Source organism: Macrobrachium nipponense, chromosome 14 (genome assembly GCF_015104395.2).
Source record: "Macrobrachium nipponense isolate FS-2020 chromosome 14, ASM1510439v2, whole genome shotgun sequence".
Classification (NCBI taxonomy): Eukaryota; Metazoa; Arthropoda; class Malacostraca; order Decapoda; family Palaemonidae; genus Macrobrachium; species Macrobrachium nipponense.
This window is the reverse complement of record NC_087207.1, coordinates 59,622,713-59,647,628: the sequence shown is the minus strand read 5'-3', so window position 1 is coordinate 59,647,628 and position 24,916 is coordinate 59,622,713. Positions and strand designations below refer to the sequence as shown.

The window sequence follows — 24,916 nt, the reverse complement described above, 5'->3', positions numbered from 1 at the left end:
TTCGATTCTCTTGTCTTACAACCCTCTCGTCAGCCCCCGTTCTCCGAGCAGGAGCGAGAGGACGAGACTTCTTAATTGGAAGCGTCACGTCCTTCCGACGGGGCGCTAACACTCCCACAAGAGATGACAGTTGTTCCTGAACCGCCATAATTATCTTTCTTGACGCTTCTCCTACATCTAGTGCATGACGCCTCTCGTCATCACTCGGGGAAGAAGCATGATGGGGTACTTCCTCATAAGCGTCAGGAGACGCTGACGCCACCTTCGCCTTCTTAATAGCAGACGGGGCGTCATCCGAGAAGCGCTCTGGGCTGGAATCAATGTCTTGCTTCATATGACGCTTCAGCGGTCTCGATAAGTCCCGACTCCTTCCACCCGTTTAGTTGGAGGGAGAGGGAGAGGACGAGAAAAACACTCGCGAAGGACGCTTTTTCTATAGCGCCCTTGAGCTGGCTGCCATGAAGCAGAGCTAGCTGAAGGGACGTCTGACCGTTGGGGATTCCCCACGACCTCCTTAAGGCTTTCGACTTTCCTTCTCCTCTGGGCATGTGAGCTTGGAAGAGGTCTAGGCCTGGGAGCGCCGCAGGGACGATCAAACGCCCCCTCCACAACACTGATGGGACTCACTTCACTAAAATGTTCACTATCACTAGCCTTACCTTTCGAGTCCGCCATCTTGGACTTCATGTCTCGAATAGTCGCTTTCAGATTGGCGATTTCCGATGCCGAATCCGAAAAGACACTCTGAGAATGAGATTTATAGGGAGAATCTACAGTAGTAGGGTTAGAATTATCCGTGAAAGGCTCAATAGGCCTTGAATTCACACCTTTCAGTCGTCTAACTCTATCCCTCTCTAACTTCTTCAAATAAGAAGTCAAAGTCTCCATTCCATTCTCTGCATTCAAACCCTCGCATTCCTTACAAGTGTTAATAGCAGAACACTGAACCCCCCTACATTTACGGCATACAGTGTGAGGATCAACCGAAGCTTTCGGTATCCTCACCCTGCAGCCTACATTCACACACATTCTCACACTCACATTAGAATCAGACATACTGAGAAAAAATCCAAAAGAGTTATTCCAAAAACAGTCCACAGTAGCGAATGCAAAACACGATCCAAATACGTCACCAAAAAGCCGAAAAACGTTGATCAAATGTTGAAAAATGAATCTAAGTCAGGAGGTAATAACAACAATGTTGATACCACCGGCGACAGAGAAAATATGATAGAAAACGGGGATGGTTCCTAGTCCTGCCACCCAGGGCAGGCCGGTAGATCACCTGACCTACCTGTAGCGAGTGGCGTCAATTTGAATTTCTGTCGGGGACGACGGAGTCTTAGCTATGTATATATCTGACAAGTAAGTTTGATTGTATGAAAAATGCAATTTTAGACAAATTGTCATTTGTTTCCGACACGGCATACAAACCTTCGGTCCTTTTTTTTACAATAGGAAGACTCACTTCTTGGTGGGTGGAATCTGAGTCTTTTGTGAACAGACTGGTGTTCGCCCAACCTTGGAAGCCTCCCTGGTCGTAAGAGCGAGGGAGGGATCCAAGCCTCTGTCCGATTGATCGGGGTGTGCACCGCAGGATCAATGGTCAGACCTCTGGACCGAGTACTAAGAGAGAGGCATGCGTATCTCTTCGTACCAGCAATGTAAGAACTTGTTCCTGTACAGGAGCAAATATAAAGTCATGGTTTGACTCTTGTAGGCATCCACTTCCCCCCCCCCCTTGTAGAAGGAAGTGGTGGATATTCTGCTCCTATCCCTAGTGAAAGGGATAGGAGGTGGGGCTCTGTCATATAGCTCACCTGCATCTCGTCCTCATCCAGCGTAGTGACGACCATGGCCCTCTGCCCACAGGTAGAGGGGAAGGAAAAGATGGGAAGAGAGAGCCAGTCACTCACTCACTCACATCCATCCACACAGTCACACCAGGACTCGATGCTGTTCAGCCTGGCGAGGGTCTGGGTTAGCTACACAACTTGTTGAGCAGCCACCACGGGTCCCAAGGAAAATGTATCCAAGGACCTGTGGGCAATATCCCGAAGGTAGAAGGACGTAAAGGTAGTCTGGTTAGACCAGACCCCTGCCTTCAGGACCTGCGCCACGGAGAAGTTCTTACGGGAACGCCAACGACGGGCCAATACTTCTGACTTCGTGAGCTCTCGGACGGGACGTACGGATGTCGTCACTACCATCAGCCTCATACGTCCCTCCTGATGACCTCACGCAGCCAGAAAGAAAGAGTGTTCTTCGGATACTTCTTTCTTGGTGACCCCGGTGCTAACGAAGAGGCGTCGACACTCAGGCCTGAGGTGTCGAGTTCTCTTCAGATAGCGCCGTAGCGCCCTCACAGGACAAAGCAGCATCTCATCCGCATCATTATCGGTGAAGTCCATTAGGGAGGGAATCGTGAATGACTCGAACCTGTCGTCAGGGATCGACGTTTCTGAGTCTTCGCAACGAAGTTCGGGATGAAATCGAGCGTCACGGATCCCCATCCCCTGGAGTGTCGTACATCATAGGAAAGACCATGAAGTTCCCCTACTCTCTTCGCCGATGCCAGGGCCAGCAAGAGAGTGTCTTGAGGGTCAGATCCCTGTCTGACGACGCCCGGAGTGGCTCGAACGGTGTTCGAGTCAAACTCCTAAGGACGAGAGTCACATCCCACGCAGGGGGCCTGAGTTCCCTGGGTGGGCAAGACCTTTCGAAGCTCCTCATAAGCAAGGTAGATCTCGAACGTGTCCGAGATGTCCAAACCCCTCAGTTTCAGGACGAGCGCCAAGGCGGCTCTGTATCCTTTGACTGTGGGGACTGAGAGGAGCTTCTCTCGGCGAAGAAAAACGAGGAAATCCGCTACCTGCTGAAGAGTGGCCTCTGAGAGGAGATAGACCCCGTTCCTACGACACCAACCACAGAAGACGGCCCACTTCCCCTTGGTACACAGCTGCAGAGGACTGACGGACGTTCCAGCCATCTCTGTTGCTGCGCTACGAGAAAAGCCTCTCGTTCGCAAGAGATGGTGGATAACAGCCAGCCGTGAAGACGTAGGGACTGGACTGCTCGGTGGTACCGCTCGAGTGCTGGCTGGGCCGAGAAGGTTGTGCCAAGGGGGAATCTCTCTCGGTTCTCCTGCGAGAGAGCCAGCAGGTCCGGATACCAAATGGCCTGTGGCCATTTGGGGACCACAAGGATCATCCTGAGATTCGGGGTGACCAGTGCTCGACTGATCACCTTGCGAATCAGGCTGAACGGGGGAAAGGCATAGGCAAAGAGGTTGTCCCACGGGTGTTGAAGAGCGTCCTCTGCAGCTGCCCATGGGTCCGGCACGACCGAGAAGAACACCTGGAGCTTCCTGTTTGTGCCGGGTGGCGAACAGATCCACCGACTGTCCCCCCCAACAGGTCGAAGAGCCTTTCCGCCACGCCTGGTGTAGAGACCATTCGTCCCTATCACCTGATCCCGACCGGCTGAGCGTGTCTGCTACTACATTCCTCTTCCCTGGAATGTAGCGTTGCCGACAGCTCTATTGAGTGTGCCTGAGCCCACTCGTGCACCTGCCGAGTCAACTGGTACAACGGAGAGACACTAGGCCCCCCTGTTTGTTGACGTAAGCCACCACCGTGGTGTTGTCGCACATCAACACCACTGAGTGTCCCATCAAGCGGTCCCTGAAACTCTTGGAGAGCGAGAAACGCTGCCTTGAGTTCCAGTACATTGATGTGAAGGTGCTTGTCGTTCTCGTCCCACACTCTGAAGTCAGCAACTCCTCCAGGTGTGCGCCCATCCCTCGGTCGATGCGTCTGAGAACAGCTGCATGTCCGGGGGGGGAGTGCGCAGAGGCACTCCTCTTAAGAGGTTCCCGTCGTCCAGCCACCAGGCCTAGGTCCTGCCTCACCTCCTGTGTCAGTGACACTGGAAAGCTTGGGGGATCCGTCGCCTGCGACCAACTCTCCTTTAGTCTCCACTGAAGAGACCGCAGGTGAAGACGCCCGTGAGGGACTAACTTCTCGAGCGACGACAGGTGTCCGATCACGACTTGCCATCGCTGAGCTACCTGTTCCTGCCGAGACAGGAACTGGTTGGCTGCCTCCCTGAATCTGCTGATCCGCGAGTCTGCGGGGAAGACTCGCCCTGCTACCGTGTCGATCAGCATACCCAGGTACTTCATTCCTCTGCTTGGGCTCGAGATCGACTTCTCGAAGTTCACCACGATCCCCAGATCGCGACAGAACTCGAGCAGTCGATCCCTGTCCTGTAGCAACTGCGAGCGGGAGCTCGCCAGGACTAACCAGTCGTCGAGATACCTCATCAAGATGTATCCCGTGCGAATGGGCCCAAGCAGACACCAGAGTGAACACTCGCGTGAACACCTGTGGGGCGGTTGAGAGACCGAAGCACAGTGCCCTGACTGGTACACCGTCCGTCGAGGATGAAGCGGAGGTTACTTTCTGGAGGACTGATGAATGGGTATTTGGAAATACGCATCCTTCAAGTCACTGAAAGCATGAAAATCGTTCTCCCTGATGGAGTCGAGCACTGAGCGTGGCCGTCTCCATCGTGAACCGGGTCTGGCGAACAAACCGGTTTCGGGGAGAGAGATCTATCACCGGGCGCCAGCCTCCCGTAGACTTTTCCACCAGGAAAGAGTCGACTGTAAAAGCCCGGTGACTGATCCGTGACGATCTCACAGCTCTCTTGCTCAGCATGGTCTTTATCTCCTGTCTCAGTTGCTACGTCCTTCGATGACCCTGGAACGTACGACTGCTGTTGGACCGGGTTGGAGGTGAGGGGTGGCCGAGATTCGAAGGGTAATAGATATCCCTCCCGAAGGACATCTACAATCCAGGTCTCGGCGCCGTAGCGCTGCCAAGTTGCCCAATGGCTGGCCAGGCACCCCCCCACTTCCGGCAGCAGGTGAGGGGGAACGCCGTCCCTAGCGTTTCCCCCCTTTCTTCGACTTCTTCCCAGAGCCTCCACGGGATGAGGAGGGCTGGGAGGAGGGCTGGTTACGGCTCCCCTTGCCAGAAGTTGAAGAAGACAGAGTCATTCCCCGGGGCTTCGACGCAGCAACCGTCTTAGCCGCCGAGGAAGCGCTAGCCGAGCCCTTAGACTTGGCCGCAGTTCGAGGCTGCCCAGAAGCCTTCGAGACTGCCTGGTGAACCAGACGGTCACTGTCGTCAGTGCGCCGTCTGTCCACCGCAGCGTCCACCATCTCTCCTGGGAAGAGAGACGTGGAACTCCGTAGAGGTCCGTTTCGAAGTCCCCCCCCCCAATTGCCGCTTCACGCCCGGCCGCCCTGGAAACCCGAGTAAGGACAGCGTCCCTTCGTCGGAGAACCAGGTTTGGCCCACAGGTTCACCGTCTGGTGGGGGTCAAGGAATAGGATGGCTCTTCCCCCAGACTGGCAAATTCTCCTGAAAGCCGAGTCATCTTCGGGAGAAAAATTCCCCCGGGGAGGGGTGAGGCTGCGACCTTAGATACTGTGAGGGACCACAGATCTAGCCAGGAGACGGCCTGGAAAGCTGCCATGGCGGGTAGATTCCAGGCCGAGTGCCTCTTGCTGCGAGAACCACAGGTTCTCGGACAGGAGCTGCTGCAGAGACACACCCGGAGTCAGCCTGGCTAACTCCGGGTTCACCTGTTTGGGCGGCATCGGGTCTTCAGATGGCACGTAAAACCGCCGCTGTCGTAGCAGAGGAGGTGGGAAGCAGCTTGCTCGACCTGCCAGACTTGAGAGAACCGTCTTGTCCGGAGACAAGCGATTCAACCTGGTCCAGCACTGAGTCCGCAAGCTCCGACCGCGGCAAACCCACCGTCGGTCTGGGGTTCCCTCTTCGGGCCCCAGAACGACTCGAGCCGGGACGTGGGCTCGGATGGTGGGAGCGGCGATCCTTCCCCGAGGTCGTTGTTGCTGACGAATCAGCGCAATAACCTCGGCAAAGTTCCTCTGGATCTCAGGAGTGACTGCAATCCTGTGGAGTTGGACCGTCCAGTCCCTCGAACAGGAGCACCTCCCGAGACCCTCCTCCCTCAAGGAGAGGAGCAGCGACAGCCCCCTCTCGGTCTCCTCCAACCACCTGTGCGTACTGACCTGGCTGGTCCGAGAACCGAGCCTGGTGTGCGTTACGTGGCGCGGTGGCGGGGATCTGAGGGGCGCACCCCTCACGATCACTCCTCAATACCTCGCCCCTCCCGGTGTAAACCTGAGGAGGTTGAAGGTATGGGAGAGGAAGACCTGACGCTCTCTCCTGCTCGCTGGTAGAACCAGCGGGCTTGGAGGACCTGCAGGCGATCGCCAACCCGCGGTGGCGATCGAGCTGCAGACCTAGTCGAGCCGTCTCGCTGTGGAGAACGGCTGGCACCGAGAACAGCGGCCCCGGTCTCGTGTGTCAGAGGAGCTGGTGCTGGTCGCCGTACCCGATCGCTCTCTGTGAGAGCGACGGTCAGGCGACCGGCGAGCTCCACTGTCACGGTGAGATCGGTGCGTATCCTCACGGTGCGTCAGTTCGCTGGTACCAGCCGTGGCTGGTGCCGGCGAACGGGGGGACCTCTTCCCCACCTCAGCCCGTGGCCGGTCATGGACCGTCACGTCCGCCCGGGTAGCCAGCTGCTCGCCGCGAGAGCGAGAGCTGGCCTGGTGAGAGTCGCGTGAGCGGCTGTCACCAGTCTTCCGCTCCGTGCCGTGAACCTGACGCTGAGCGGACTCAGAGGTCTGGTTCCTGGCTGCACGGTCGCTGGTAGGCGACCGTACACTCGGTACCTCTCGCGAACGAGTGGCCGAGCCGGACCCATGCTGCTGTGGCCGAACCACTGACAGCAGGTGAGGAAGTGCCGGTGTTAGCCGGCACCCCTCTGGTCCCCGTTAGTCTTTTCTCCTTGTGGGAGAAGAGACGGGTCCTGCTCCCGAAAAGGAACAGGGCGTGGAACCAGCGGAAGAAAAAAAAAAAAAACCCCCCGTCTCACCAGTGCGAGACGGGCCCTTAGAAGTTCCCGAAGGAGACTTCTTAGGGGGGGGGGAGGCGACCTTCTTCTTCTTCGGCGGGGGAGCCTTAGAAGAAGAAGGGGAAGAGGCGGCAGACGACGACGACGACGAAGAAGACGATGAAGACGACGACGACACCTTCCTCCTCTCTTCTTCTTCCTCGTCCAACCTCCTCAGGACCGACGTCAGATCTGTTCATCCAGGACGGAGCGGGCTGCTGGCTGTTGCCGAAGCAACAGGGCCCGGACGTACCTGTCCGAACAGACCAGCATCGGGAGCAGCGGCGCCAGGAACGGGAACAACATCAGCAGGTGCGAGCATCACAGGAACGGCAGACGAGACAGCAGGAGCAGGTACAGGTACAGCAGCGGTGGTCACGGCAGGTACGGCAGACTGTGTGGGAGGTACAGGGTTGGGTCGAACCAGCGGCACAGACCATCCTAGGTACCGGTGGGAGGTCCAGGGGCGAGCTCTTCGGGCACATGAAGTCGGTCGCGGCAGCACGGCAAACCCCAGTGCGGCATCACACTCCCCCGAGTTACGGCGACTGGGCCCCCCTGGCACCGATGTAGTGGGTGTTACAGAGACCGCGTGCTGGGTGTACACCAGGTGAGGAGGTGAAGCATAGCCAGGGGTTGTAAGGGTCGTGGTGGTGGTCGTGACCGTTGTATGGGTGACCGCCACGGAGCCAGCGAGATGATAGAGCAGGACCCTGGACCACTCGGCACGCCCTGCAGCCCCAACGATGCCCACACCTGTCCGAGGTCATCCTTCGCGGCAACCGCACCTGAGGAGGCAAAAACAAAAGTCGGGTGATTAGAAGGATTCCTCTACCCGCTCTCGTGCGAAGACTAACTGGATAGAGGACCCAGAGTACAACTCTACGTCAGGGTAATATCTAGCGCCCTCCTCCACATCGACACGTCAGGAGAGGAAAAGGACTAGACACACCCCCCCCGAAGGGGAAGGCGCGAGACGTGGAAGTTGAGCGGGCGGCAGGAAAGAAGACGAAGTATCCGTCACCAAAGGAGTCGCGGGAGAGCTTTTTCCGACGATCCTTTGCAGGCCTTCGCTTCTTCCTGCCCTCATACAAAGTCCACTGCGCCTCCGACCAATCATTACATACATCACAGGGCTCGGCTCGGGTGCATTCGCGCCCCCGACACCGAGCACACAAAATATGAGGTCAATCTCCAGGAACGCTCGGAACTTCCCGCATTTACGCCCTTCGATACCCGGCAAAGTCTCCGTGGGGTAGCGAGGCGAGGAGATTCCATCATAAATATATAATTGATTGAAGCAATTTATTATGAAAAGAGAGAATAATTGTACTTACAATAACTCTTTCATACACAATTACAACCAAATACTCAGAAAGCAAACGACGAGAAGCGGGCAGAGAGCGTCGAACACACACGTCCAATCCACTGCGAGGCCGAAAGCAAAAGTGATTTGTTTACCTCCCAGTCGCGCACGCGCGCCTGTCGGACAAGCAGTTAACTACCGAACCCCTTGTTCGAAAGCTTACGACCTATCCAGCTGCCGCTAGTACCTTCCTATTGTAAAGGACCGAAGGTTTGTATGCCGTGTCGGAACAACTTGGTCTTCTCTACAAAGACGTTCAGTGCGCTGACATCTAGAACGGGTCTCCATCCACCCGAGGTCTTGGGTACTAGAAACAGTCGATTGTAAAGAACCCTGGGGATTCTAGTTCCAGAAACCAGGTTCTAAGGCTCCCTTTTCCAGCATCTGGTCTACTAGATCTAGGAGCGCCTTCTGGTTTCACAGCGTTCGCGTATTGAGCCACCAAGGCTCTTGGGGTTCTCGAAAGTGGGGTGGCTTTTTCAAGAGAGGGATCTTGTAACCCTCCCTGATGACTGAGAGGGACCAGGCGTCCGCCCCCCTTTTTTCCCAGGCCTGCCAAAAGTATGACAGCCTTGCTCCTACTGCTGTCTGGAGGACTTGTGCTTCACTTCCTAGAGCGGGGTCTAAACGTTCTCCTGCTCGCTCTACCGCCTGTCTCTTGTCTTCTTACCCTGAAGTCCGTCCTGGTAGGAGCTCTACCTCGAAAGGGCTGCATAACCTTCTTCTCCTCCTCCTTTGCAGATGATTGGCCTACCGTTAGACCCTTCCTTACGGAGCGAGTCAGAAGATCTTGAGTGGCCTTTTGCGTAAAGGAATGGGTAATCTCTAACCAGCGACTGAGGAAACATTTTCCGAGAGGGAGGGGGGTGGCCGTTTTAAAAAGGAGTTTTTTTGTGTTCTTGCCCCTTCCCTTGTGGTCACGATTCGTAAACCCCTTTTTTGTTTGGTCGGACGCGAAGGAGCATAGCAGAGCCCTCTTCTTCAAAAAAAAAAAAACCCCACGCAGTAAACAGGGAAGCCATCTCGTTTGCTCCATCCTTAAGAGCCTTATCCATACAGGCCATAATACTGTTTAAGTCCTCCATTCCTGTGGCTTGTATGGGTTCAGCTTTCCTGGCCAGAGCACCAAGAGCCCAGTCCAAGAAGCTGAATACTTCGAAAAGACCGAATATTCCTTTGATGAGGTGGTCTAGTTCCGTCATGGACCACATCACCTTAGCGGAATTAAGGGCGTGTCTCCTGGAAGAATCTACAATCCCGGAGAAGTCCCCCTGGGAGGAGGCAGGTATACCCAGGCCAAGAGCTTCTCCAGTTTCGTACCACATTCCCGCCTTAGACGCAAGCTTAGCTGGAGGAAAAGAGAAGGTGGTCTTCACTGCTTGCCTTCGTTCTTTACGCCAATCTTCGATCCTTGTCATCGCCTTCTTTGCTGAAATCGACAGCTTCATCTTGATGAAGGCTGACTGCTTCTGCGATTTTTTTCTTATAAACTGCGACTGGGGAGAGGGGAACAGGGAGCAGCTGGCAGCTTGGTTCTAAACTCCTCTCCCCATTACAGCTCAAGGAGGGAGCGAGAGAGAACCTTATAATCGGCGCCGCATTAGCAGGTTTATCTTCATCTTCCGAAATTTCTTCCAAGTCCAGATTTCCTTCTAACTCCTTATCCCTTTGGGTTGAAGGAATTAAGTCGGAAGTTCCTTGTTGCTCTAAATAGCTGTGAGCACATTCACTAAACTCTCCCTGATGCGCACCTGCGTCAGGAGAAAATTTTGATTGTCGGATGTATCCCGGCGTCGTGAAAAGGAAGCGTCCTTACTTCGGGAGGCAAAAGCATCCTGGAGCCGAGAGACGGGTAAATCCTGAGCTCGATCACTTGCCGCATCCTTGTATCGAGTGCTAGATGAGTTTCGATGTCGGGAGCTGGATGCGTCCTTCCGTCGAGCGCTGGATGCGTCCTGTTGTAGAACACTGGGTGCGTCTTTTCGCCAAGAGACGCATGCGTCCTGACGCCGCGGGCTGTATGCGGCCTGGCGTCGAGAACTAGATGCGTCCTGCCACCGAGAGCTGGTTGCGTCCTGACGTCCAGATCTGGATGCGTCCTGACGCACAGCGCTGGATGCGTCCTGTCCGCGAGCGCTGTATGCGTCCTGTCGTTAACTTTAGCATCGTCCTTTCTGGCGAAGGTCTGTCGGGAACAAGAGCTGAAGTTTTCCCGGTGCGGAGCTTTGAAGGTGTCGTCGTGTCGAACGAAAAAGTCCGCATCTCGGCGAGAGGAAGAAAATTCCTTACGTCTAGAGGATGGAGAGGCGAGGCGACGAGAGCTTGATTTATCGTGGTGTCGAGAGTCGGGAGAAGCAGACTGAACGGAGCCAGAAACTTCACGGTGTCGTGAGAGAGAAGGTTCTGCGGGAGAAGAGTGCCGTAACCTCCTTACATCACGCGAACAGTGCTGTACATAATCCTGAAAGGGAGAGGAACTCCGTTCCTTCTTACGCACTGCAGAACCTTCTGCAGGAGCTTCCTCCCTTGATCTCTTCACTGGCAGATTGTCATCTTTACGTCTGCCCAACCCTGACCTGGGAGGGCGGCTAAAAGCTTTCACTAGCGAAGTCAGCTGTTCCTGCATGACAGTCATGAAAGATCTCGCTACCGCTGCTGGGTCTAGCGGTTCCGAAGGAGACGGGTGTCGAGTTATGCTGGAAGCAGGAGAAGGCTCTCTTGAAAGTTCTCCGAAAGCCGAAGGGAGAGGAGATCTCTCCTCCCTCCATGTGTCCTGTGGAGAATTATCCTCTCTAGGTTTCGCCCTTTATGCAGGCGAGGCGTTCCAGTCGTCGTCTGAAGGAAACGGTTCCGGGCTACTCCATCTACTTGAAAGAGGAGAGCGATAAGGAGTCTGGTCAGCTTGTTGCCTCCAACTTCTCTTGATCGGCCTCGACTCCTCATACTGCCATCTGCGTCTTGGAGAGGGGCTCGGAGAAGACACTACCACTTCCAACACGCCTTTTCCGTGGCGGTCATAAGCAGCCTGGGAAGACGCAACAGGACTGCTTGAGGCAACGGCTGACCGAGGATCAGTTCCTCTCACCCCCTTGCAGTCATCGACGTACCTTCTCCCTTGGTCCTGGGAGCTTGGTAGAGGTCTAGGCCCAGGGGCATGACAGGATCGATCAGTCGCCACCTCCACTGCACTTTCACAAGCACTATCACTCATATCACCTGCACTCTTACCTTCCTTCAAGGCTGCAAGTTGATCCTTAAGGTCCTTCATCTCAGCCGCCATCTTGACGTACTGAGGGTCATCCAACGTAGCTACAGGTCCTGTCTCAGGCGCAGGAGCTACTACCTCAGGAGCAGGTTCTACTACTACAGGTGTCGAGGGATTAGAAAGGTCTACACTAGCATCACTCCCAGACCTAGATTTAGATTTAAAAGCCCTCCTAACTTTATCTAACTCCAATCTACGCACATAGCGTTTCATTTCCAACCATTGCTTCTCATCCAAAACCTCGCATTCCTTACATCTTTTATCTAAAGCACATTCAAATCCCCTACACCCCAAACAAACAGTGTGAGGATCAACCGAAGCCTTCGGCAATCTCACCTTACACTCCTCATTCACACACACTCGAAACTGTTTCTGAGACATCGTAAATCAAAGAACAATCAAAAGAATAATAAAAAAAACAAGCCACAAAAGCGATTGCCAATCCACAGAATACGTCACCAATTATCAGAAGAAAAAACAGCGACACAGGGTAGCGAGCGAAAAACCCGACGGCGGACTAGCAACGATGTTGTCAGTCCAACCGGCAGAGATGATCTGAGGAATAGAAAATGGGAATGATTCCAAGTACCACCCTGTAAGGGTTGTTAACCACCTAACCGAACACCTACCACTCGGCGGTTGCCGCGAGTTTTGAAAAATCTGCCGGACCAATAGAGACTATAGCTATATATATATAACTGCCAGGTAAGTCCTATTCATAAAAATGACATTTTTGGAATAAACAAAGTTTTATATATACTAACCAAGTATTTACATAGCTATTGTTTTCCAACCACAGCAGCCTAAAAATTCAAAATTCATGGTAACTATTCAACTGTAGGTGACTAGACCCCACCCACTTTCAGGGTAAGCAAAGGGCCGATGTGGCAGAGAATTATCGATTTTGCCTTGATGTACATGTGAGGGGAGGAGGGAGCGCTCTGATTCAGTAATTATGTACTTGGTAAGTATATATAAAACTTGTATTTTATTATAAAAATGTAATTTTCATTATTAAAATGAAGTTTTATTGTATACTTACCGAACAATTATAGAGCCGTGATTTCCCACGAGCGGCAGGTGGATAATAAATTCAAATTTAGCGCGTCGGCGTCGCCAACACTGGTGGTGATGACGTCATCTCCCTCCACTCGCGGGAGAACCAGGTACAACTGCCCAGGTGAATCCAATTCTTTCTGCCCGTCCGTCCACCTAAGGGGAGGAGGGTGGAGGGTATAATCATAATTGTTCGGTAAGTATACAAAAAAAATAAAACTTCAATTTTAATAATGAAAATTTCATTTTTATTGTAGTGTCTTACCGAACAATTATAGAGCTGATTACACATTTATGGGAAGGTGGGGAATTCAGTGGACCACTAGTTATTTTTAAACATGGTTACATTTATTGCAATACCAGTAAACACTCAAGGTGTCTGTTGTACCTTACTTGTAAGAGAGCTACAGCAGACTGTTACTGCCTCTGGTCGGTGCTCTTCTTACTATTGTAGAGGAATTGGAATTTGCCCAAAGTTAGCCTCTACAGGAGTGGGAATCCTTCCGTAGTTCAAGCGAGTCAAGGCTGACTGACGGAGGATAGTAACAACAAGATTGCCCTTGCCTGGGCTAAGACCAGAAATTCAATCATACAAAAACATTTGTCACCAACACCAGATTTAAAAACATATATACCCAACCATTGTAAAATCTGACCTAACAGACTGGTTGAGTATCCCAGGTACTCAGTACCCCCAGCTTCCCTTGAACTCGACAACCTATTCAAGGTGAAAAGTTAGCATAGAGGTGACGACCCCTGTGCCGTTTCTCCAACACCATGCCAGAAACCGCCACCGGACCTAACGTTTTACAATTCTCGAAAACCGTTTCTATCTCTTTGAGATAATGACTCGCAAAAAACCGAATTCGATCTCCAGAACGTGCTCTGAAGAATCGAAGCTAAAGATAAATTCTTTCTGAATGCTAAAGAAAAGTTGCCACTGCTCTAACCTCGTGAGCTTTAACTCTCAGAACGGAAAGATTGTCGTTCTCGGACTGCGAGTGAGCTTCCCTGATAAGCTCTCTAATAAAGAACGATATAGCATTCTTAGAAAGAGGACGAGAGGGATTTTGAACGAGGTCCAGAGCTAGAAGATTGTCCTCTGATACCCTTAGTGGCAAACAGATACTGCTTAATAGCCTGACTGGACATAAGAGCCTTTTTCTTCTCCTCATGTCCAACCAAATCAGATAAGTTCCTTACCACAAAACTCCTCGGCCAAGGATTAGAAGGATTCTCATTTTTGGCTAGAAAGGTCAAAGATACCGAAAATACAGCATTGCCTTGAGAGAAACCGACTCTTTTGTCTATAGCGTGCAATTCGCTGACACGCTTAGCAGAAGCTAGTGCAATAAGAAGAGTGCCTTCTTAGTCAAGTTCCTGAGTGAAGCCGACTTCAAAGGCTCAAACGGTGGCCCCATGAGGAAACTTAAGCACCACATCTAAGTTCCAAGCCACTGTATCTTGCGGGAGCTTAGTGGTTTCGAAAGACCTAATGAGGTCCGACAGATCTGAATTGGAGGAAATATCCAAACCTCGATGTCGAAAAACCGAAGAGAGCATGGCTCTATATCCTCTGATCGTCGAAGGAGCCAGTTTCTTAGAGTTCCTAGAAATAGAAGGAAAATCTGCTATTTCTGTTAAAGAGGTCTCAGAAGTAGAGACTTTAGCACTTCTACACCACTCTCTGAAGATTCTCCACTTCCCTTGATAGAGTTTGTTAGAAGACTCTCTCTACAACGAGCGATAGCTTCTGCAGCTCTTCTTGAAAATCCTTTCGCTCTGACAAGATTCCGGACAGTCTGAACCCTGTCAGAGCTAGAGCGGACAAGTTTTGGTGGAACCTCTTGAAGTGAGGTTGTTTGAGAAGCCACTTCTCTGGAGGAAGAAGTCTGGGGAAGTCTACTAACAACTGGAGAAGGTCCGGGAACCACTCTTTCCTGGGCCAAAAGGGAGCGATTAACGTTAGCGTTACAATTGCTGTGCGACAATGACTTGTTTCAGCCACCTCTCTTATTAGACCGAACGGAGGGAATGCAATAAGCTTCCAGACCCGACCAATCCAACAGCATTGCGTCCACCGACCAAGCTAGAGGATCTGGGGACTGGAGAACAAAAGAGAGGAAGACGGTTGTTCCTCGATGTCGCGAACAGAGGTTTTTCCTATTGAACCGGGTCCCCGTCCCCAAAATAAATGGGGCGAACCAAAGGTTTTTTTCTGAAAAACAAAATTCTTGTTTTTTTTTTTTGTCCAAAGTCCACTCCAGAGGTAAAAAACACTTGCTGTTGACGACTTAACCTCGTCCGCCAGGACGTTCATCTTTCCCGGAACAAATCTCGGGACTAGCTGAACCTTCGCTTCGTTTGACCACAGGAGGAGATCCTTGGCTACTTCGTACAGAGAGAAAGACTGAGTCCCCCCTGTTTCCGCACGTACGAGAGAGCCGTGGAGTTGTCGGAATGCACTGCCACTACTCGGCCTTCTACTAAGCTCCGAAACTGTCTTGAGCCCTAAGAAAATTGCTAACAGTTTCCTTTACATTTATGTGGAAACTTCTTCTCCTTCTCCGACCAAGCTCCTGAAGTCCGTTGATTTCCCAGTAGGGCTCCCCAACCTGTGTCCGATGCGTCGGAAAAGAACTGTAGGTTCGGGAGGATGGGTCGTAAACATCTAACCCCTTCTTCCAACCTTGCTCGAGAGAGCCACCACCTTAGGTCCTCTTTTATTTGATCTGTGACAGGAAAGGTAATCGAGTCTGGTTGTGTCTTCCTGCACCAAGAGGCTCTCAGGAAAAACTGCAGAGGTCTCATGTGGCAGTCTTCCCAACGTCACAAATTTCTCCACTGACGTCAATTGCCCAGGAGCCTCATCCACTGATTGGCAGAACTTACCTTTTTGTCCAAGAACTCCTGAACTGTCTCAGACAGCCTTGAACCCTCTTCGGGGACAGAAAAGCCCGAAAAACTTGAGCATTCAGAATCATCCCCAAATAAAGGATGCTCTGAGATGGAACCAACTGGGACTTCTGTTTGTTTGACCAGAATTCTAACTTTTCCTGCAAGATCCCAGAGTTGTTCCAAGGGTTCCCTTCATGCACCGACTCTCTGATTCCGACCGGAGAAGCCAATCGTCCAGATAGAGGGAGATTCTTACTCCTAATATGTGTAGCCAGCTTCCTATCGGGATAGAACCCTGGTGAAAACTTGAGGAGCGGTCGCTAGTCCGAAGCAAAGCGCCCGAAATTGAAACACCTTGCCTTCGAACATGAACCTCAGGTACTTCCGAGATTCGCGATGTATCGGAATGTGAAAATAAGCGTCTTGCATGTCAGAGAGACCATCCAATCCCCCTGTCTGATGGACTCCAGAAACCGACGAGTGGTCTCCATATGAAATTTTGTTTTTCTGGACATGCAAGTTCAGGGCGCTCACATCCAAAACCGGCCTCCAGCCCCCTGATGACTTGGGAACTACAAAAGGCGATTGTAAAAGCCTGGAGGAAAATCCCCTTCTATCTGTTCTATCGCTTCTTTGAGAACAAGCGCTTCCACTTCTGCGGCTAGCGCCAGAAATTTGTCTGAGCCCGGAGAGTATGCCTGGAATGGAATTGGCCACAGGTGAGAGCGAGGGAGGTGAAACGAGAGGAATACGATAGCCGAACTTGAGTACTTGCACTACCCAGGCTTCTGCTCCTCTGTTTTCCCATTCCTCCAAAACAGAGCCAGCCTGGCTCCCACTGGTGCATGAAGAACCGAGCTTTCATTTGGAAGGTTTGTTAACCTTGGGCCGAGGCCTTAGACTGAGGTCGCAAATTCGATTTCGGCCGAAAGAAGCGCTTGGGTTTTCTCCCTCGAAAAGGCGCTTGGGCCAGAGGAGAAACCGAAGGAACAGTCTCCACAGGAGCTTTAGGTCTCTTAGTAGACTGTGCCAGTAAATCCGAAGTAGATTTCTTATCTAGCGCAGACGAAATTGACAACACTACATCGTCTGGAAAGAGGTTATCTTTCACAAAAGGAGCAAACAAGAGACAGACTTCTGTTGGGACGTAACCCTTTTAGAAGCAAAGGAGCACCAAAGTTGCCTTTTCTTAAGGGTACCAAAGGCGATGAGCGAAGCTAACTCATCACATCCATCCCTAATGGATTTTGTCCGCACAGGACAGAACACCAATCCAATCCTCCGCTAACTCCTGGGAAAGAGAAGGACAGTCTTCGATCTTGGCCGCTAAAGCGCCAATAGTCCAATCAAGGAAGCTAAAGACTTCCAAAAGTTTAAATTGATTCTTTACAACGTGGTCCAACTCAGGCGCTGTAAAGAAAACTTTCGCTGCGGCGAAAGCAGATCTTCTAGAGGAGTCGATTTAAACTGGAGAAGTCTCCCTGGGAGGAGGCAGAAAACTCCCAGAGAAGGAGCTTCCCCAGTTACATAAAACCTATACCTCTTACGAAGCAACTTAGAGGGAGGGTAAGCAAAAAGAGCCTTCCCTAAGTCTCTTTTCATAGACATCCATTTCTCCGTCTCTTTCAACGAATGTCTAACCGCTTTAGATAGAACAAGTTTTGGGAGGAGAGGGTCTGAAGTTTTGTCCCTCCTCATCAAAAAAGTCGAAGTTGGGGAGCGCGGAGCCGCTTTCTCAAAATAATCTGGATAAGATACCAGAAGAAATCTAAGGAGACGTGAATAACACGAGAGGTGATGTGAATCCTCTCCTCTATTCTTCTTCATTCTCCGATACCGCCGAAGAAGTAGACGGAACTACAACCGGATCTGAAGGTTTCGAACCACCCTTGGACTCATTCATCCAGTTGGTTAACATCTCTAACTGCTTGCGCAAAGGCGCCAGAGACGAATCAAAAACAGTTAACGAAGGCTTGGAAGAGCCTAAATGTTCAGCAGGAGCGGAAAAACTACTTGCGCCTCGCTCGGAGCCGCCGAAATTCGAGGCGAAAACAGGCGCATCAGGCGTAACAGACGAAAAAGCGCCTAAAGAAACACCCTTAGAACTGCTAGCTACAGCGCTAAAACCACAATCTCTACTAGTAGATGGAGCCGAAAAAGGCACAGATTGAGGCGACGAACGAGCCGCTAACGGCCGCGGCGCAACCCTACTCTCAGGCTCCTTATACCGCTTGACTGGAGGAGGCGAAGAATCGGCGCCTGAACGCCTCTTTAAGGGACGCGAAAAACGGGCGAATCTCGCCAAGAGCGCCGCGCGACCGGAGACGAATCGCTTGAATCATTCGAATGAAAAAGGCGTCTGACCGCAACACCTTTCCAACGCTTAACCGAGCCCTGTTGAGGCGCAACAGGCTCAACAAGAGAGGCGCCTGTCCTGTGGCAAATCCCGATCGACTCCCTTGGACTTCCGGTATGTCTTCTCCCCGGTGCGGGGGAGCTGGACAGGTTGACCTTTGTCTAGGAGACGTGTCAGGACAGACAGACGCACCTCAACTACACTCTTACCTGAGGCCGCTTTCTCCAAAAAAAACGTCTTAACTGAATTACCAAGTTGCAAAACCGTATTCGCTAGTACCGAAAATTTCTGATCTAACCTCGATTCCAGACTGGCAATGGTGTCGGAAGAGGAAAGAAACTACACGGGAAGCCGGAGAAGTGGGATTAGTAGGAGGAATAGGAGGTGTAGTTAAAGGAGAACATAACAATTTGAGGAGAAACAGAAGGAACAGATGCATCGCAAGACGAAGCAGAGCTAAGTCTACTTTCCCTAAGCGCTGCTTTTCTAATTCTGTCTTTAGCTAATTTCTCCGAGTATGAACTAAAAAACTTCCATTGAGAATCAGTCCAATCACTACACTCGTTACATGTTCGATCTGCTGAACAAACCTGTCCCCTACACTTAACACATTAGTGTGAGAATCATATTCTAACTTGGATAATCTAGGTTTTACATCCTGAGATTGCAAAACCTAACTCCCGACGGACTAGAATCCGACATGGCAACGCCTAAATAAAAAGCAAAATAACAACAACGCCAAAAAAGAGTACTTCACCAATTCCGAAGATCAATTCCACCAGAAAAAAAAGCGAAAGCAAAGTCATCCAACCGCACCGACCACCGATGTTCACCGGACGCCGGCAGGAAAAGAATTGGATTCACCTGGGCAGTTGTACCTGGTTTCTCCCGCGAGTGGAGGAGATTGACGTCATCACCACCAGTGTTGGCGACGCCGACGCGCTAAATTTGAAATTTAGTATCCTGCCGCTCGTGGAAATCACGGCTCTATAATTGTTCGGTAAGACACTACAATAAAAAATGTAATTTTTATATATGTATTCAACTTCCCATGGAATTACATAGCTGAATCCATACTGACATGTGAGATACATGGACTTAACAGTCTCATTTAACTAATTCACACTCAAGTATGTCCTATGAGAGTTTAGAAAGCTGAATTCTCATTAACCCTTCATGGACGGACATGTTCATATGATGATCTGTAACAGGTTTTAAGTGATGGACGGGCTAACTCATAGAGTAATAATATTACACACCACATGATTTGGCTGAATTTAGCAGGAAAGATGTTCATTTTACTTCAATGGTCCATAAATGATTTAAGACTAGCTCAGCACAGGACAGAGGGGGAGCAGTGTACCTTGAGACTTGACAGGGAAATGTAGTGGTCCTCTCTATCCCAAGACTTCTCTTTATTTATTTACCTATGCTCATAAATATACAGAGGGATTGCTGTTGGTTTTAGGTTTATCTCTTATGACAGCATGTCAGCTATAATTGTAATTTTGCGCAGAAAAGTGCAATGGAATATTAGAACATGTATACCTCACATAGTTACTGAATCTCCCCATCCAAGTAAACCTTGTAAATATTTTACAATAAATACACATACTCAGAATTTGTTACTAATTTTAGTTCTTAGCTGTAATTATAATTTTAAAAAATAAATTATGAAAAACATGTATAACTTTGTAAAATTAGCCTATTTTTACTAGTATCTTGTAAATACTGACTTTCAACTCCCTGTGGACATTAGAAAAAAAATTTATTGACTTTTTTTTCTTGCACCATGTATATTATATTACATATCTTCCTCTTTCCACTGATGTTCTTTTTCTTAACCTGACCTTAATGTTTGCTCCGGTCGGGGGTTGTGCTTATTATATATTTAGCCCGTCATTTAAAGGTTAAGCTCATTTAAATTTTATGACAGAGAGAATTAACCTGTTTCCCAGTAATGACAATTTGCTGTCAAATGTGATCTGTGGCATAAACATTGAACAGACTTTCTTCCTTCACATGTACACATTCCTTCTAAATTAGCATACCAGTAATTAATGCAATGCCAAAAACACACTAATAAAGGGAAAAATTACTATGGACATACCTTAATATATGCATTAAAGTGAGAACACAGATCACCCAGTCCTCCTTTGATACGTGATAAGAGATTATACAAAAGCGTTAGGTCATGGCGACGATTTTGGTCTAAAAGAGAATCAAGACCTTTTTGTAGGAGATGAGTTTTGTGTTCACTTAACAACTGCTTTTCAACACAATATATTAACTGCCGTCTGAAAAAGCAAAACAGTATTTGGTGATGAATTGTAACCATCAAAGATAAGGAATATTGCATATAAGTTATGGTTTCATGCATGCCAACAGACCAGATTTCAAAAATTCTAGTAACAGCAAATTAAAATAAAATTCAAGTGATAAAACTGGTCACACATTACATCAAATGAAAGGCTAAAAATGATCTTGGCTATATCTGAGCTTGACTTACTTGGTAGACATATCTAAATAATGAAGTACTCTGTTGTTTTCTTCCGTAAGACGTTTATCAACATGGAGGAGGTACTGAGGTACATCACGATCTTGCATCAATCGCTGACCTTCACGTAAGTAAAGCTGTTCTGTAGCCACCAAAAATCTGGAGGAAAAAGGTGATGCTCAAACCAATACACAGCGCCCAACACGGAGAGCTTACAACTCTCTCCTAATATCACACTGGTAAATTTTTCTATTAGAATACATAACGCAGAGTATTCAAGGTTGTGTATGCTATCTGTCAATGAAAGTTTTCAATTATTCATATTAGGCACAGATATAAGAATGCCAATCATAATCAACTTAATAAAACTAGAAAAGTGGTGACTTTGAATTAAAACTAGAAAAGTGGTGACTTCAAAGGATAAAATCTCCTTCAATCAATTAGTCCCTATTTCTTCTTCTGTATTATCCCTTAAAAGTGTAACAATTGAGGAATATGAGGGAGGGACTCTTCAACTAAAATAAAGCTTTTATTCATGGAGCATAAAAGTCACATTTTATGTGAATGGAGCAAACAAACCTGTTAGTATACATACAGTTAGAATCAAGCTGTGCAAATTCTTCAGATACTTACTTGTTTTCAAAAACTTTGTGATATACTTGTAATGATGATAACATCCTAAGAAGTGATTTCACAAGGGACCTGTCGATAGTTTCACCGGAACGCTCCTTTTCTATCATCATTAATAGACCATCGACACATCTATTCTCTACTATAACTTCTTCTAGTATGTGCTGTCTAAACAACTCTAACCCCATGTCCCTAAAAAGAGAAAAAACAAGGTCAATCTGTTTAGCATTATGAAGGCACATTCAAAGCAACAGTAAGAAATTTAAACCTTACAAAAACGGATTTTAATTAAACTATACAGTGCAAAACTAAACCTTCCACTCACCAAATGGATGAAACCTGAGCATTCTGGAGTACATAGCCTCTATCTAAGGCCAAAAATATGTTGCAAACCATTTTCATCTGCTGGCAATGATGAGTCCAGCAATCATTCAGTTGTCTCAAGAACGTTAAACGATCACTCGTCCCGCTCAAAAACTGATTTAAACAAGACTTTATGTGCTTCTCTGTCAGATCTGTGAAAAAATGAAGCGTATGCATCATAAGGATTAGCAATTCACAAGAAAATGGAGAGCATGTCAAAATTTAACAATTATTAGCTTTACTTTGGAACTACAGAATCCAAGCCATATCACCACAAGCTTCTACTGATATATTTCCTATTAACACTACATATTTCCCTTTTTACAAAACCTTAATATCCTTATGTCACTCTAATAGTTCTACTATATGTTATTGTAACAGTTTCCTATCCAAAATTCCATATAAAAAGCTAAGAGAGACAAGTGAAAAGTCACACCTTCAAAAATTTAACACAGTACATGAGCCTAAAAGGTTAACATTCTCATAAAGAGAATGCCTCCTTTTTCTTCAGAAGCTTTGAAGAAAGTGCTTGTAAGCTTTAGTAAATAAGTATTAATTCTACCCATTAACAACTGTAATAATAGAAAAAAAGTACCTGAGTGGGCAACAGCTAAACAACAGAGGAAGTACTTGCTTTAAATCGTTCTTTAGTATGCAATATGATCAAATCTAAATGCTATGACTAAAACCCTTTTTAATGTTCTTAGAGACAAAATATCAATCATTTTCCATGTTCATTCAGCATTTACTGCTACTTACTTTCCTTCTTTTGAGTTCCCTTTAGAATTTAGCTACCTCCATTATTAACTGTTGTCTTAAAATTCCTGTTCCATCATAATTGTTTCTGTACTTCATTCTACTAGCTTTCCATTCCTTCTAGTGCTATATTTGCTTAATTTGACCCTTCCTTAATTATATTTACCTCATTTCTTTAACCCTTAACCCCCTCGGGACTGACATTTCTACAAAGCTCATAGCATTGGGTTATGTCTCCTATTGGTTTTAACAGGCGTGGGTAAGCTGTACTAACACGCACTAAGCTGCTCCTACTTTTTTTTCAGCATTCTGGACCTTCTTGGCTGTGACATCACAGCCTCCTTATCAGTTGATGCACATTCATGGTTGGGTTCACACGTTTTTTCACAATTTTCTTTGTTTTATTTACATTTTTACTGTGAAACTATGAGTGAGAACAGTGATATCTTCCAAAGAATATATTCCTTCTGAGGAAGAGTATGAGAGTGGTGACAAGAGCTCAAGTGATGAAATAAGTGATAATGACGTGGAAGAACGAGAGGTGGAAGGTGAGTTTACATGTTACCAACATATTCGAGGATCATCGTCCAACAAAGTTGCCAGACTTTCGTGACGTTTTTTCTGGGATAAATCGAGTGCTTGAGGATGCACTCTGTCTTATGCCTGGGGATGCATATAATTTTTTTGTTTATGATAACATGATGAAAACTCTTTCTTCATGGGCTAATGAGAGAGCTGAATTATTTTTTCAAGAAAATCCCCAGAAAAAAAGGAAAATTCATGGGTTGATATGGTGAGAAGTAAAAGTAAATGTTATGTATAATGTATGTGTACATGTGTATACATATACGTATATATATACACGTTTATATATGACTTAACATTCATTTCCATCAATATATAAAGCAGAATAGATGCTAGTAAAACCTTTTCTTTCAGGGTTAAACAGACTCTAGGGTAAGTTAGGAAAAAGCGGGATGCAACATCTCCTTTAATACCCTGAAAATCCATGGTTCTGCTCCTCTGTGAGGCCACTTTTCCCAGAACGAGAGAAGCCTGGACTTTTGGGTCACTTCTTAGACTGAGACTTGGAGAAGGAGTGCTTCTCGAGGGACTTTGACTGGAAGCACAGGTTGGAGCGGGGTCCAGGTTGAGACTGGGGGTTCTTTCCACTAAAGACTTAGGGCAATGTGAAGAATGTGTCGGAAGATCCTGGGTAGGCTACTTCTGCAGATCTGAAGCAATCTGCTCTACCATTGTTCAGCTCCCCAAAAGCATAATTCCGTAGCCAAATCCCAGTAAGTAAATAATAAATGCAAAGGTTTTGAGATACAAGAACGGAATAACATTCGAGAATTATTTTAAGGTAATTATTTACCGGTATCTTGCTAATAGCCTACTATAAAATCAAAGAATATTAAAAGATTACTTAAGGTAATTATTAACCAACGACTTGTGCATAGCGTAAGCCTGGTAAGTAAAAGATATATACAAAGTATCTGGCCTAATTGAATGGTGTTACATTCAAGAACTATTTCCAGATTACAAATATCCAACTTTATGATAATCTGAATTAAACAAAGGACAAGACTCATCCTGCTTGAAGGCTACGAATGCATTCCAGTGGTTGTGTAACATTGCTGAAATCCAGCGATATAACCGGAAAATAAGAACAAGCTGCTGTAAGCCCTTGATGTATGGTTAAGCGTGGCAGAAAACAGAATGAAGTTCTCAGCTAATTAGTCATTCCTAGTATTGCTGTTGCTAGCCACAAAATTTGAATTAGGCTACTGTTACATGGAAACTAATAGCTATATAATAACTGGGTAAGCCTCATATAAAAAATAATGATGAGAGAGAGAGAGAGAGAGAGAGAGAGAGAGAGAGAGAGAGAGAGAGAGAGAGAGCGAGAGAGGGATGACGAGAGAGAGAAGATGAGAGGGGGAGAAAGAGAGGAAGAGAGACAGACTGACTTGTAAGCAACACAAACAATGAAAGCGTACAGGCAGTCCCCCGGGTTACGATGTGGGTTCCGTTCTTGAGACGCGTCGTAAGCCGAAAATCGTCTTAAGCCGGAACATCATGAAAAATCCTAAGAAAACCTTACTTTTAATGCTTTGGGTGCGTTAAAAACTATGTAAACAGCATTCTTATTGAATTTTGCATCAAAAAAAACCTTCAAATACTGATTATTTTGCATTTTTGGTGTCAAATTTCTTCTGCCAGATGAGTGTTGTAGGCATCGTAACCCTGGAACATGAGTCGTAACCCTGGAAATAATTTCTGATGAATACAATCGAAAAGCGCCTTAACTTCGGAACGTCGTGAGCTGAACCCGTCGTAACCCGGGGACTGCCTGTACTTGATTCATGGTTTACAATTGGTATGTACACTGTTACCAAATTTAGCCCCTAAATATATACACTTGAAATACTTACTGTGATATAAGTGACAGTATAGAGGTGTGGGGTAGAAGGAAGAAGGGAAGACCAAGAAAGAGATGGCGTGATTGTGTAGGGGAAGATATGGTATTGAAAGGTATAAATGAGAACGAGGCACAGGACAGAAATCCATGGAGACGACTCATTCAAAATGGCGACCCCATATAAAAATGGGTTTAAGCTAGGAAGAAGATATAAGTGACAGTATAACAACAAATATTGACTGTTTTCCCATTTCTATTGGCTGATCTATATTACAATGATACTCAAGGCTTTTGTAAGGAAGCAAAAT

At 47.9% G+C, this 24,916-nt stretch overlaps 1 protein-coding gene across 1 annotated transcript in view; it reads right to left on the bottom strand.

The window, feature by feature from the left end:
- Nucleotides 1-24,916, bottom strand: part of LOC135226547 (cullin-4A-like) — a 64,353-nt gene that overhangs the window by 33,214 nt on the left and 6,223 nt on the right. Inside the window, exons 3-6 of the mRNA XM_064266203.1 lie at nucleotides 21,390-21,579; nucleotides 21,068-21,256; nucleotides 20,447-20,593; nucleotides 20,048-20,234 (exon numbers count right to left, since the gene is read on the bottom strand). Of these exons, the coding sequence (XP_064122273.1) occupies nucleotides 20,048-20,234; nucleotides 20,447-20,593; nucleotides 21,068-21,256; nucleotides 21,390-21,579 (713 nt within the window). The remainder of the gene's footprint in view (nucleotides 1-20,047; nucleotides 20,235-20,446; nucleotides 20,594-21,067; nucleotides 21,257-21,389; nucleotides 21,580-24,916) is intronic.